General features: G+C 42.9%; 1 protein-coding gene across 2 annotated transcripts in view; it reads left to right on the forward strand.

The window, feature by feature from the left end:
- LOC108671965 (protein crumbs) overlaps positions 1-15,118 on the forward strand; it is a 48,479-nt gene that overhangs the window by 12,815 nt on the left and 20,546 nt on the right. For both annotated transcript variants that reach the window (XM_047885093.1, XM_047885094.1), the window contains exons 2-13: positions 7,514-7,659; positions 8,164-8,313; positions 8,736-8,866; positions 9,016-9,266; positions 10,729-10,857; positions 11,188-11,345; positions 12,010-12,188; positions 12,801-12,942; positions 13,373-13,589; positions 14,059-14,091; positions 14,172-14,255; positions 14,909-15,016. In XM_047885093.1, the coding sequence (XP_047741049.1) occupies positions 7,514-7,659; positions 8,164-8,313; positions 8,736-8,866; positions 9,016-9,266; positions 10,729-10,857; positions 11,188-11,345; positions 12,010-12,188; positions 12,801-12,942; positions 13,373-13,589; positions 14,059-14,091; positions 14,172-14,255; positions 14,909-15,016 (1,728 nt within the window). The remainder of the gene's footprint in view (positions 1-7,513; positions 7,660-8,163; positions 8,314-8,735; positions 8,867-9,015; positions 9,267-10,728; positions 10,858-11,187; positions 11,346-12,009; positions 12,189-12,800; positions 12,943-13,372; positions 13,590-14,058; positions 14,092-14,171; positions 14,256-14,908; positions 15,017-15,118) is intronic.

Consider the following 15,118-nt stretch of genomic DNA (forward strand, 5'->3'; position numbering starts at 1 on the left):
CGCAAACTTTTTAAATCTTTCTATTGTGTTATGTAGCCTCAGTATTGGGCCTTTGATGGCCATCGACAAAATTTTTCTATGTCAAATCGTTTTTGAGTTTTGAGGGTTTTTGTTAAAAAAAGAAAAGTGGTCAAAGTTACCCCGCCGGTCAAAGTAACCCCATTTTGCGGTATATATATATATATTTTTATATTATATATTTTTATTTTGTTATATGATCCCTGATGTTGATTGTGCGATAGCTTACAATGTTATCTTTCAGGAAAGAGTTGCTTTCTTACGAGAAACCAGTAATTTGCAATTATTTCCTTTATCATGTACAGCGATCTATATTGACTTCGCAAAAAATGGAGGTGGCTCTGCTTTTTTCCGTTCATCTGTTTCTTCACAAAGTTTTTCGTACTAAAAATACGGCTGCTTGACGAGGATTTATTGCAATACAAATGGACCGCATTTTGTTGAATCTGAAAAAAACGAGCTTGCCCTGGCAACTCAACGGCATGTGACCTTTTCCTATAGGCGGTCGCCGTACGAGTGTGCCTCGCGGGTTGTGCTCCTCGAGAATATTGTCATGTTCACGCTATTGTATTACGATTAATTGAAATTAAGTGATGCATGAGAGGTACTTAAAAGTTGACTGTTGTTTCTCTGTTGAGTAGATTTTATTCTTATTACCAATAAAACAATACCATTCGTACGCACGCTGGCTGACGGTAGACAAAAAGTGCTCATGCATGGTCGCCTTATAACCTCGTGGGTGTAGGACGTGTATATGGTGGCCACCATGTCTCTGCTCTAATGTTCCATGGAAATATAGTCGCAAGCAGTTCATGGGACTCGAGAAAACCCTCAAGTGCTTGACGTCAGTGCCTGCCCCCTCTCCCCCCGTCGATGATCGCGCTCTCCCCACCCCCTTGTCTGCCACGTCCCCTTCCAGTCGATTATCATGCTATTGCCACCTAGTCTGCCATGCCTCTATTCCCCACTCGATCATCATACTACCGCCCACCCCTCTTCCCCGCCTGCCAGGCCCCCCTCCCCTTGTCAACCATCATGCTAACCCCCCAGCCTGCCATGCTCCCCTCCCCTACCCCTCCCCTCCAGCCTGCCATGCTCCCCCTCCCCCCCCGCTGAATCATTGTTCCGGTGCAGGGCCGCGGAGATCGTTAGCTGCGTACGTTAAGATGTCGTACGCGCGCAACGCCCTGACGCAAGCAAGCGTGTGCGCGCGTCGCTCTATGAGCGCACACAATGCACTTCATATTTCAGCTTTCTTGCCGTGTTTTATTTATCCAATTGTAAATTTCAATTTGTGTGGGCGTCGCTGGAATGTCTCAAGGGCGGAGAGCTGTGACATTTTAGACATGGATTTATTACTGCTGAGTTACGATGTAGTCTGAACACATGAGGTCATACTAGAATATTACTGATATTATGCGTGTTCCTGCGAAGTAACGATGCATGCAGCTTTGTTTGTCTCGACGTGTCACGCCTTGTCTCTAACATGTCAGTAACATGTCTATAACACGACCATCACATGATTATAACAAGTGTGTAGCACGACTATCACATGATTATAACTCGTGTGTAGCACGACTATCACATGTCTATAACACGACCATCACACGATTATAACACGTGTGTAGCACGACTATCGCATGTCTATAACACGACCATCACACAATTGTAACCCGCCTGTAATATGCATACGCATGTGTATACTGCAAACGAGGAGAACCTTCGCAGCACATTAAAATTCTGCACCAGCAACGCAGATATCGGCATCGACCCGACGTCTGTTGCAACCTTGCAGGATCCATCGATTGCGCGACTGAGACTTGATTGTTCTCGCTAATGAGTTGCCCTGTTGCTACTATTGAATACAATTACATTAATTTTGCTAATGATATTTCTTGCTTTTATTTCGAAAAATATCAGTGATTTTATTAAATGTACACAAACGTTTAGTGCAAAAGCTCAAGAGATTTAATGTTGCGTTTATTTTGTATAAATACCGTCGAGACTAATGGATCATAATTCGTTTAAATTAAATTGCTGACGTTCACAGTCATCATTAAATGTCATTCGTTAATTGATGGATGTTCTATATTCATTATTAAAATTTCGATTTGTTTTTATTTTCCCCTTGTGGATGATGAACGATTTTTGATTTGAGAAACTTCCGTTGAATGAGACCTTCCACCTGGTTGGTGATGTTTATCTTGACCTCCGGTGAGGATAGCTAAAAAGCTGGAGCCCTAGTATAAACAAATGGCCACTACAATAACTAACTCCTCGCCGATTTATGTACCTATACGTCGACTCAAAAGTGCTGAAATGTACAGTTTGGATTTTTTAGCCCGTTTAATGGTGATACTTACTAATCTAATGTTACTTACTAATCTAATGTTACTTACTAATCTAATGGTGTTACCTATACTGTTACTGATCTCGTTACTAATTAATTATTGGTTATGCGAATAATTGATGTTTTCCCACGTCGATTTTATAGACATCGTCGCCGTGAGCGCGTGATATCGTCGTTCTATGAAACTCGCGTTACTTTCTACCACAATTCAAGTATCACACAAAAATCCATAAATAAATCAGTTTTAACGACTAAGGCGCCATTGTTCACCGTCAGAAAGAGAATCTCGTGGGAGTTAATAAACTTAGCTTGTTATGTTACTATGGTAAACACATCCCTGTGTGTTCAGACTGTAACGGGATGTTCGACATTCGGCAGGTTATCTGTCAATTATTTTCTTGTATACTATAAGAAAGAGAATGGGGCTTCGCGTCGCTAAAAAATGCATTGCAAAATGACACCCCGAAACGACGAAATTCAATTCAGGCGTAGCCTTCACTCAGAGAAATGGGTGTAAGCAACGCTGTGTCCCAATCACGAAAGTGCAAGGCCGTGCTCTGGGCTCTGTAGTACCGCCATTGTTTCAAGGCTTTTGAGTGTGTGCGGGCAGCGAGGTGTTCTTATTTTTTTATTGCTAACGTTTGTGCTTAGGCCTAACTTGCGAAATTTATTCCATGTGTGGAAAATTGCCGACAACAGCTCTCATGCGTTGAGATTAAGAATAGATTACGTTTCTAATTTAGCATGTTTGTTATTGTAGACCTTACACTGTATCAGTAAGACACATAACAGTTTAGAATAAATTAGATTTTAAATCAAAATTTATACTAGGGGCAGGGTGGCCCAGTGGTTAGAGTTCAGAGTACAAGGATTGGCGCAGAGAGGTGCGGGTTCGATCCCAGCTCTGTGCGCCACTTTCTGGCAGGGTTGGCGATTTTTTTGATTTTTTTAAAAAAATCAAAAATCAATGATTTTTTTTATTTTTTCATGATTTTTTTTATTTATTTGATTTTTTTTTATTTTTTCAGCTTTTTTGTCTTTTTGAGGTGTTATTTTTTATGTTGCAATTAGCCTACTAACAATAACACTATATGGATCATAATGGATGGCTAGAAAGGGCACTTATTGCCTTCAATAATGACCAACAGGCCAAGGTGGTGTTTCCCACTTAGGGATTTTTGGGTAAACAATTATTGACAAGTCTATTCATTAGCTTTGTAAAGTTTGTATGGAGCAGGCCTAGCAAGGTAATGAGCTAAATATTGACCATTTAATTAACTTGCTTCAATATACAAAAACACTTCAGGAATGCAGATCTCCTAAACATTGAAGAGTCACGTAACAGATAGGTAGCGATAGCACAGTGCACAGCACTATCAATAGATCTACTAGTTTTATGTCTTATAAATCTACCAGACTCTACCTTCTATACACATGCACCGAGTCACCGACTAGTAGTGAATGAGTGACTGACTGCACTGTTCCCATTTAATTTAGACCAATAAACCAATACTAAACATAAACTGAACGATAACCAAACAAACCTCATACGACTTGAAACGAGACTTAAGTTATGAGAAAAGCTAACACTGTTTGAAATAAACATGTGCACAATTCAAATATTTTATATCTATTCACTGCATTTAATTATTTTATATATAGTCTTATAATTGTAATTGTTTTGTTTCTAGTTTTAAATTCACATATTTAAAGATTGAAATTATTATTTTAATTAGAATACTCGCATTAGGGTGGAAAATCTTTCTAATTGCCTAAAAGGTCAATACAATCTCAACCTCTCAATATACAGGGTGGAGCAGAACCGATTGAGCAGTTTTGAGGTAAAATAAAAGAGTAATGGAGGTGCATAAAGAAGAAAGTTTATTTTCCTAGAGGTTAGCATAACACACCATTTAGAATACTTATGTTTTGAAAACAATATCTGGAAGATGGGGGCTGTTAGCTGCAACACACTGTTGGAGTCGTTCTCAGAGGAGGGAGTAACCATGACAGTGAATTCCGATCGCTATGCTGCAATGTTACAAAATTTCTTGCAGTTCATGATGGAAAACATTGTTGAAAATGATGCATTGAGAGACCTGTACGTGGTTCCAGCAGGATGGGGCTACAGCCCACACAGCCCAAATGTCACTCAATGTTTTGAAACTCATGTTTCCCGGACGTCTGGTGTCTCTGAGGGGTGATTTACAGTTGCCTGCGAGGTCACCTGATTTGAGCATTTGTGATTTCTTTCTTTGGGGACATCTGAAAGAAAGGGTGTTCAGAAGTTGCCCTCACAACCTACCACAGCTAAAGGGACGGATTATTGCAGAGGTTATGGCCATACCTCGCCATATGTGTGAACGTGCTGTAGGAAACTTCCAAGAACGACTCCAACTGTGATGCAGCTAACAGACACCATCTTCCTGATATTGTTTTCAAAACATAAGTATTTTAAATGGTATGTTATGCTAATCTTAAGGAAAATAAACTTTCTTCTTTATGTACCTCCATTACTCTTTTATTTTGCCTCAAAACTGTTCAATCAGTTCTGCCCCACCCTGTATAAGCTAGCTAACACATTTAAATTGTATATTGTAATCAATATATAACAAATAGTCAAATAGTTAGACTACTTAATTATAGCCTGATAAGAATTAGCTAAGCTGCTAGCTACGTACAATGTATTGCACACTTGATGCCTCTGTACCAAAAACATTCAATTTATTGGAACCTAATACACACTAGAGGCAACAAGTTTATATACCAATATGTCATTCATAGTACATTTATACTAAACCATGAATAACAATACCACAATATAAATTAAAGACTGCCACTCAATATTTTTAAATATATGAAAAAATCAAAAAAATAAAAAAATCGAAAAAATAAAAAAAATCATGATTTTTTTTATAAAAAAATCAAGTGATTTAATCACATGATTTAATCATTTTGATTTAATCATTGCCAACCCTGCTTTCTGGTCAGCTAGAATCGGCAAGGAGGCCGGGCGTTTAAGTACAGCAGAATTGGACAGTGAGTTGCGTGTTCGAGGCCACATCAAGCTGTGAATCGGCGATTGCAGGTCTATTGCTATGATTGCAAGAATCGGCGACAGGTCTATGGCCTAATAAACGCTGAAACCGCTATTATTATATTATTATTATACTAGCCTGGGTTCAAAAATGTACAAAAAGACTAAATTTTTTACAGTCAGGGGGAAAAGGTTTGCTATATGTCGATTTACTAATGCATGCAAGTGTCATTACCATCAATCACTGAATATTCTTCAATCTTGATTCTATCAGCATTTTTCGGCCAATTTTTGCCTTGACGTTGGAAGCTAAATAATTGGAGGATCAGTAGCAGAACTTAAATCAGTTCCCCCTCGTGAGTACAAGTATAATGAGTTGGATCAATTCACAAGTTGAAGTATTAATTAAGTGGGGTGTCGGTACTAAAACTTGGAGACAAGTTCCCGCCCTTGTTTTCAAGTTTCGTGGGTTAGATCAGTCCGCAAGTTGACGGTCATGTCTGCAGTCTTGCCTCGCTTCTTGTTCCCAACAACGCCTGCCTGACCGACCACACCTTCGTGGCCGCACATCAGCGATGCTCGACCTCTTCGGGTGTCGTTGTGCTCGTGCTCAAGGGAAATAACGTTATAATTAATCATAGTGGCTATTCCTGCTCATTTCTCGAAGGAATAGAGAATGTGAGTTATGGAAGTCGAGTTTTAATGTAAATGAATGCTCAATGGATTGTGTGGTCTTCACATGTAACACTTCGACCCGCACTCGCTAGCTGTTTCGCTTGCCAGTGCATGTGCTTTGTTACGATGTGCATTGGAGATATAGTTTATTGGCGCATGTCACTTTGATGGTTGTCGTTTTGCAGTAGTAGTTGAAGTGCAGATAAGATAAGGTAGTAGTAGTGCAGATAAGCATTGTTGTACATTGCACAATTGAAGTTCCAATCCACTAGAACTACTGATTGAACGGGTCAGAATGAAGCGATAGCCATGCAATGGGACTCGTGCTGCTCGCAACTTGATCTGAGCAAAGCATTCAAGAACTGCGCACCGGACCTGCCACGCCGGTCCGCAACCCGACACCTGAGTGCCACACGAGTCTGTGCCCACGCAGCCAAACCACACATTGTTGCTGGTGACACTTGTATTGTTGTGACAAGCATGCGCTATATTGTTGTGACAGGCATGCGCTGCAACCGAGACTTGTTCAAATCTATTAAAACTTGGAGCTGCATAAATGCACAGTATATGTTCTATAGGAAGATCTACATTTTAATATAACTCGCTGGTCAGTTTTAATAGATTTAGTGCAGCACGGCTTGGAAAATGGCACTGACACTCCCTCTATGTTATCTGTAATTATATTTTCGTTTCCTTATGATAGTTCGAGGTGGCCGAGTAATTAGGATTATAACGATCGGCGCATCGAGTAACTGGTTCGAAACACGTTATTAGTTGTGAAAATTCTTACATAAATTGGCAGGGTGGCCGCATGGTTTAGATAAAGTGATAAACTAACGTAGCCGTATCAAAGCTGACGTCCACTAACTGCCATATTTTTTCCCTAAGTCTGCTCAGCACCAGAGAATTTCCTTCGAGCTTGTAAATATGAAGATAGCAAGATTATTTCATTAGAAATTTCGCAGGACTTGACTTGACTTGACTTGACTGCGTGTATTATGATGATAAAAGGAAAAAATTTTTGATCATATGATGCAGTTATTTGAAATATCGTGAGTAGTTACTTATGTCTGACGTACATTGTTACAATTCAAGAAAAATTAAGAGCTAGAGATTAACCTCGTAAACTGAAGATAGAATTGAATTCTCCCGCGAGCGCAAAAAAGACGAAGTGGTATAGCTGCATTTTGGTTATGATTGCAAATTTTCTTGACTAGGCATGCCAGTCGATAGGAGATATTTTTATGTACGAGAAAAATATGAAGGTTAGATAGTGTGTGTCATCACATCGTTATTTATACTGAGATATTCCCTCGCTCGTTTCTAGGTACAACGTCGCAGAATCTACTTATCCATCTTTTGTTATTATTATCTCTTATTACATCTTGTGACTTCCTCGTCATTAATATTGACATATTGACTCGTTTGTCTAGGCACAGCGTCACTGGCTGTGCTCCTCCTGCTATCCGTGCTACGATGCGGGGCGCAACAACCTGAAGCCTTCACCACCTTCCCGCCCCACGCAACCTTCCTCAGCACGGCCGCCATACCTACGGCACACGCAGAATTCATACCACAGGTACTTCCTAGTTCAATATTTATCAAATAGTTAATTACTTGCTGTCTGAAGAAAATTTGCAAATAATGTGTAATGTTACCGTCTTTGTACGGTAAGACGGCAGGGGCGACCGTAAGAAATATTCATCCTGTAGGAGACGTGACAATCGTTATTTTAATCGATTAGCTTCAATTTGATTTCTCGATTGGTGGTCTCCTAACAATGATCATTAACAATATTCAAATATACTATAGTGGTATCGGCGTTGGAGAACAGGCAAAGTTTGGCCCGCAGCCGATTCCTGTAATGTTCTTGACTTGTCTCCTGATGATCAGAGAACTGGCCTAAATTGACCAGATCTTCGCAGAAGTAACTTTTGATACTAAATACTTCCATGGCTTCCATCAGTTATACGACTTCGCTTTAGGAAGCAAATAATCTTCTAGGATCCCTCAGCCGGGGAAATTAATCGTCTATGATCCCTCTGCCATAAAAATGTTCATGACGCCCTGATCTTGACCGCAGGGCGTGTCGGTTGGCAGTACGGCACGCGAGGGGCACTTCACGCCAGGGGCGCTGGTCGAGCTGCCGGTGCCACTGAGCCTGCGACGCTACACTTCCTTCAGCGTCAAGACCTGCTCTCCTGGGCCCCTCCTGGCCCAGACGGGACAACTGGTGAGTGTCCCGGTCCTCTCCTGGCCCAGACGGGACAGCTGGTGAGTGTCCCTGTCCCCTCCTGGCCCAGACGGGACAGCTTGTGAGTGTCCCTGTCCCCTCCTGGCCCAGGCGGGACAGCTGGTGAGTATGGTGAGTGTCCCGGTCCCCTCCTGGCCCAGACAGGACAGCTGGTGAGTGTCCCGGTCCCCTCCTGGCCCAGACGGGACAGCTGGTGAGTGTCCCTGTCCCCTCCTGGCCCAGACGGGACAGCTGGTGAGTGTCTCGGTCTCCTCCATGATAAATATTCAATAAAAGATATTTGATGCACCAGATTGTGGCGACATTGTAGTCGATGGTGGCCACTTGACGTGGCCAGCTTGTTAATCATTGCTCAGAAGCAGCATTGGTAAACGTGCCTTAAACGTGACGATCTGTTGCAGGGCCTCGCGCTCAGCTTGCAAGTGACTGACGAAGGTCAGGTTCGTCTGAGGCTGACGGGCGAGAACGTCACGCACGACGTCACTGCGCCGCGCAACGTCGCTGACAACGCCTGGCATCACGTCTTCCTCAGGTCAGTGCCCTCGTCTTCCTCAGGTCTACATGTCGTGTTGAGGATGGATAGGTAACAAATTACTAAATATCATTAAATTCACATTCCAGTTCAAAAACTTTATGGCAGTTCAGAAGCGTTATTCACCTCCCGTTCGTTTGGTGTGACAGGTTTGAGCTCGGTGTCCTCAGCCTGGGTGTTGACGACACGCTGACGGTGGTGGAGAGTCCTGCAGGGGCGTTGGTCGAGGCGTTCGAGCAGCAACTCCAACGCCAGCCTGGTGACCACGTCCTGACGGTGGGCGGTGGAACCTTCAGTGGGTGTGTGCTGGAGGGCGCTGGTGTGCCGCTGTCACGCCCCTTCACCAGACACGTGGGCGTGCAGTGGGGCGTCTGCCCTCTGCCGCAGGGCAGGAATTGCAGTGAGTACCAATATTACAAATGCAAGTCAGTTGCTTCCAGCGACACTTAGGGTTGTGAAGTTGAATATTGTACTCAGTGATGAATGTACTGATCACTGCAATGAGTGTTAACTGTAATGATCACTGCAGTGAGTGATATCTGCAGTGATCAATGCGATTGTCAAGTCTAGTAAAGCAGTGGTATACCAACACGTTAAGAGTCACGAAATATATTTCGTAAGTTCAGGAACTTGTTTACTGCAAATCACGGGATAATGTAGCAACGGTAGGACCTGTTGCCGCTTACCCAGTCCGATCAGCTTACCGTTGAATTGACGCACGAAGCGCCAATTATTAGAGGTGCCATAAAATGCAACAAATTGTAATGCTTGCTAATGCGTAGAATCAATGGTGCGCGAAGGGCCCTGGTGGTACACTGTGCAGGACCTCCCAGGGGTATTCAATCACAATAATTTTGTAATCACTTTTTGATGGGGAAACATAAATACAATTACATAAACGAAGCCTTTCATAAAGAGCGCTCGTATAGTATACGAAATTAATGTGGATCTCTACGAGTTCCTTCTGAGGCCTGTCATTTTGTTAACAGATCTTTACAACTGAGTGGACTTAAACTGAAATTTACGACTGTACGTACATCATGTGCTTTAATGCTAATTATTTCACCTAATGCATGTATAAAAGTTTTGTTCCGACCGTCACTTACGAAGTTCGTGTTTCTCTCGCAAACGTTTCAGTTGACACCGGTGAGTATATATTACATTGCTTAGAGTTTCTAAACTGCTAGAACTAGTAACTCACTTACGCCGCAGTCGGTAGGCGACTTTTCGGCTCTGGCTTCCTCAAGCGTTATTATATTACCAGCAAACCGTCTCAATACTCCTGCGCTAGCGTCGTTCTAGCTTCGTTTAAGCTGAAAATTGTTTTCTTTTGATTGATTCAATAACTTAATATATTCCTTATCAACAATTGCAGTGTATAATTAAATGAATTGTCTTTATAATTTGCAATTCATTTATGACATTTAAACCATGACGCCTTATGATTACTACGGCTGAGTTACCTCTTAACAAAACTTATTTCTTTTAATAACTTTGTGAAGCAGCGTTTTTTTCCAATAAGAGCTTCGCTACTCACCTTCCATTTCAGTATTTTCTTTAAATTTCCCTCTTTAAATGTATAACTTGCAGTAAACGCTGTAGCGCTTAGAAAATGGAGCTGATTTCACTTGGTAGATGAACCCACGATTGTTCATTTTCTGCTGCGAAAATGTCAAGCTTTTTTATTATTTTCACTTGGGAGAAAAATCAAAATAGGTGAGTGAATTCAAAGTCTGTAAATGTTTTGGGTTTGTGTTTCACTTAGCATTTTTCCGAATCCTTCGACTCGAAATGAGTTAATTTATTTATTTTTATAACTATCGATATTGTTAAGATATTAATTAAATATTCCTGACGACCAGGTGGATACGACACGGACCCTTGCTTCAGCGCCCCCTGCGGCAGCCACGGCGTCTGTGAGGTCACCAACGAAGACGTGCGCTGCAACTGCTACCTGCGCTACACTGGCCCCACGTGCCTCGTAGATCAGGGTGAGTGATGGCCCCACGTGCCTCGTAGATCAGGGTGAGTGCTGGCCCCACGTGCCTCGTAGATCAGGGTAAGTGCTGGCTTATTGGATTACTAACTCGGAACAATTTGTGATAGCACAACAGTAAACTCCTTAATCTAATGCTGACTCCTAACAAACAACTGGACCTTCAAATTTACAAATCGAAATTAATATTCAGTTCCCAGGTCCGCTGTGCACACGAACCCTTAACATTTTATTTTATGCAGGTCCGTTGTGCATACGAATCCTAAACATTTTCCTGTGTACAGGTCCGCTGTGCATACGAATCCTAAACATTTCTTACGTACAGGTCCGCTGTGCAGTCTGCCGCAGTTCGCGTGCAGTAACGGCGGCCTGTGTCAGGAGGACTGGCGTGGCAACGAGACCACGTGCGCGTGTCCTGCTAACTACACCGGCAGCCGCTGCGAGCTACACGTGCTGCACGTGTGTGAGGAGAACCCGTGCCTGGTGAGTGTGCCACGTGCTGCACGTGTGTGAGGAGAACCCGTGCCTGGTGAGTGTGCCACGTGCTGCACGTGTGTGAGGCTGTCTCTTATACACATCTAGATGTGTATAAGAGACAGGTGCACGTGTGTCATGAGAACCCGTGCCTGGTGAGTGTGCCGCGTGCTGCACGTGTGTCATGAGAACCCGTGCCTGGTGAGTGTGCCGCGTGCTGCACGTGTGTCATGAGAACTTTATCCTGTATTTGTTTGTGGTAATTTTTAGCGCTTGCATAACAAAGAGTGAAAATTTTTTATCCGCATTTCACGTCTCAAACTTTAAGTCTCGCTGTTGCTAAAACTCTTGTGGCGTTGAGAGAATCCTCGTGAATTAATGCACGATTACCATTTTTTTTTACTGTCGACAAATATAGTTCTGTTAACTCAAATAGTCTTCGTCTGGGTATTTTTCTTTTCATTAATATCAGTTTAATCAGAATATTTCCTTCTCGGTATCTTAAGTATTTTTACCGTTCATTTCGTCTCCAGAACAATAGAACATGTAAACTATCGTCGCAAATTATATATATGTAAACAACCAATCTTTTTAATTTTATCTTCTATTTTGCCTACAGAGCAGCGGAACGTATGAACTATCCTAGACAATTATTTATTATTAAATATCCCAGAACGGCGGGACGTGCGAGCTGTCTGTGTGGGGAGACATGTCGTCGTGCGCGTGTCCCGTGGGCACGTACGGCCGCTACTGCGAGCACCAGCGCGACGACTGCGCCTCCCTGCCTTGCCTGCACGGCGGGGCCTGCAGTGACCGCATCAACGGCTTCACATGTGACTGTCGGGGCACTGGGTGAGTGGGGCTGTCGGGGCACTGGGTGAGTGGGGGGTGAGTGGGGCTGTCGGGGCACTGAGTGAGTGGAGGGTATGTGGGGCGCTGCCTGCAGTGACCGCATCAACGGCTTCACGTGTGACTGTCGGGGCACTGGGTGAGTGGGGCGATGAGTGAGGCTGTGGCTGGGGGCTGTAGTGTGGGTGGTGTGGTGGCTGGTGACTGGGGCTGTGGTGTGGGTGGTATGGTGGCTGGTGAGTGGGGCTGTGGTGTGGGTGGTGTGGTGGTTGGTGAGTGGAGCTGTGGCTGGGGGTGAGGGGTAGCAGTATTGCTAGTCCAAAAAAAAAGGCTTAGATTCATTTATAGGAATCTATGAAAATCTGTCTAACGAATGTGGAATCATGGCAAACCTTATAAGCCTGGTCTTGAATCTCGATATCAGAAAGAAGTTGAAACATGAATGACGGAAGGCTCGGTATCTCAACTGCCACTCCCCTAGAATTTAAGTTTATCCTGCCTTGGTTCGGATATCTAACTCAAGAAATAGAGCTTGATCAATAAAATGTACGACAAGCAGGGTTTTCTTAAACCTAAAATGCGGAATATTTTTTTATGTACGTATGTGTGGCGCAGGTATCGCGGCGTTACGTGTGGCGAGAACATTGACGAGTGTGGCGAGGAGGCGCCGTGTGGCAGCGGCGCCACTTGCTACGACCTGTACGGCGGCTACGAGTGCGTCTGTCCGCTTGGCCTGCAGGGGCCCAACTGCAGTCTGGTGTGTTGCATTCCATTTATAATTAAATTATAAGGCAACGCTTGCATTTTTAAAAAATGCATTTCTTGTGTCGCAGTGAACGTACTTTCAATTTTCTATACATCAGTAAGTTCCATAATGTTGTAAGTTCCATGCCAAATTTCGTTATCGAAACTCGTTTCATGTATGTTATCCGAGTTAGGGTCTCAATGTTTCGCTTCAAAGAAATACAAATACTCCATTTTCTTAATACTAAACAATCATAACGGTGTTAGAAAATCTTGAAACAAACAAACACTGATCTTAAATACTAAACAATCATAACGGTGTTAGAAAGTCTTGAAACAAACAAACACTGATCTTCAAATACTAAATAATCATAACGCTGTTAGAAAATCTTGAAACAAACAAACACTGATCAATAATATTGATATCTGTTATCCCTGGCCAGTCCGTAGACGCGTGCTCCACTGCACCGTGCCAGAACGGAGGCACGTGCGTCGGTGGTGTCGATAACTCGACGGCCTCGTGCTCGTGCCCACGAGGGTACGAGGGTGCCCACTGTGAGCTGGACGTCGACGACTGCGTGAGAGCAGCGTGCCCTCACAACTCCCAGTGTATTGACGGCCTCAACGAATTCTTCTGTCGCTGCGTACCTCCTTACTCTGGTAGGAAAATTATTGCATATTAATAATTTTAATTATTTAAAATTATTATCAGTATTATTAATGAATTATTATTAAGACGTTGGATTTTTATTAAAAATCCAGCGTTGGATTTCGAACCTTTTTTTTTTTGGTATGGAAAGGGTTGTTTCAGTTGATTTAATATAGGTACAAGTGAAGCCAAGCCAGTCTTGCGATTTTTCATGATAAATTATTATACTTTTAATCTCGAATAGGCTATGCAGTTATGGGGAAACTGTATGCTACTCTTAGTTTATCGCCTATTTTCTACTCATGTTTAGCAGGCATGCATGCTAGTTGCGTGCTTTCTTCGCAATTTTAAAACGTGACTGTCGTTCCCAAAAACGCATGCCAGTTTTTATGCTTACCTTAATATGAATTTGCTTTTCATGTCCGTCGGGAAAGCAGCCAGAAAAACTCCCTGATCTTCCTATTTTGGTCACCCCCGCAGGCACGCCCCCAGACTGCGTGCTGCCCAGCGGGTGTGGGGAGCGCCCCTGCCTGCATTTAGGCGGTCTTTGGATGTGGGGAGCGCCCCTGCCTGCATTTAGGCGGTCTTTGGATGTGGGGAGCGCCCCTGCCTCAACGGGGGCTCCTGTGTGCAGGGCGCCGACGCCTTCTCCTGCCTCTGCGTCCCTGGCTTCTCGGGTTCGTTATCAATAGCTATATATTTTATCCACATCGTATCAGTTGGAACGCTCGTCTGGCAGCATAATTCTACAACGTTACTTTTAATTTTATCCTAATCTTATCATTTATAACTGTTGCCATGCAGAATAATTTTTCAAAGTTACAATCGTACTGAGTCAAGGTGTAATTGTACCAATGCAGTACGATAAAGGTTGTTAGTTTTTCGCAATATTGTTGGATTATTCTTTTATTATAAGTGGCGTTGATCGTGCGTGGGCTTTTTTTGTTACTTGGAGAACGTATGTTGGCGAAATTTGCGTGCAGAACCCTCCGATCATCTGGAGCTCCTGAATAATATTTGAGTGAACCTTTAATTTGCTGCTTATCTTTTTGGTGGTAATATACCTAGAGTTCTTAGCAATTCATTTTATGCACATAAAACATCCAAGTAGTTGTCAAAATCGAAGGAAATTTATTCGCACATTCAAAATCAAAACGAAAGAAAAACAAATTCCTCATAATTAATGCAAATTGTTTTGCGAAGGAACGCGATTTATTATAAATGCATTTCAAGTTCTCAGACCTTAGAGAAATTCTGATATAATTGCGTAAAAAATACCGCAAAATATTGAGACTGAACCAAAATGTCTCAATATTTCTTTGTACGGCAGGAGATCTGTGCGAGATGGCTGAGGTGTCCAGCACGGCGCGCATGGTGGAGCCTGCGTGTGATGCGGACACTTGCCGCAACGGCGCCACCTGCACCCTCTCCCCAGCAGGTGGTGGAATTTACTCAGGGTGGAATTTACTCAGGGTGGAATTTAGGACTCAGGGTGGAATTTAGAGTGGAATTTAGAACTCAGGGTGGAAATTAGGATTGA

The sequence above is a fragment of the Hyalella azteca genome, unplaced genomic scaffold (genome assembly GCF_000764305.2).
Source record: "Hyalella azteca isolate HAZT.00-mixed unplaced genomic scaffold, Hazt_2.0.2 contig16900, whole genome shotgun sequence".
Taxonomy (NCBI): domain Eukaryota; kingdom Metazoa; phylum Arthropoda; class Malacostraca; order Amphipoda; family Hyalellidae; genus Hyalella; species Hyalella azteca.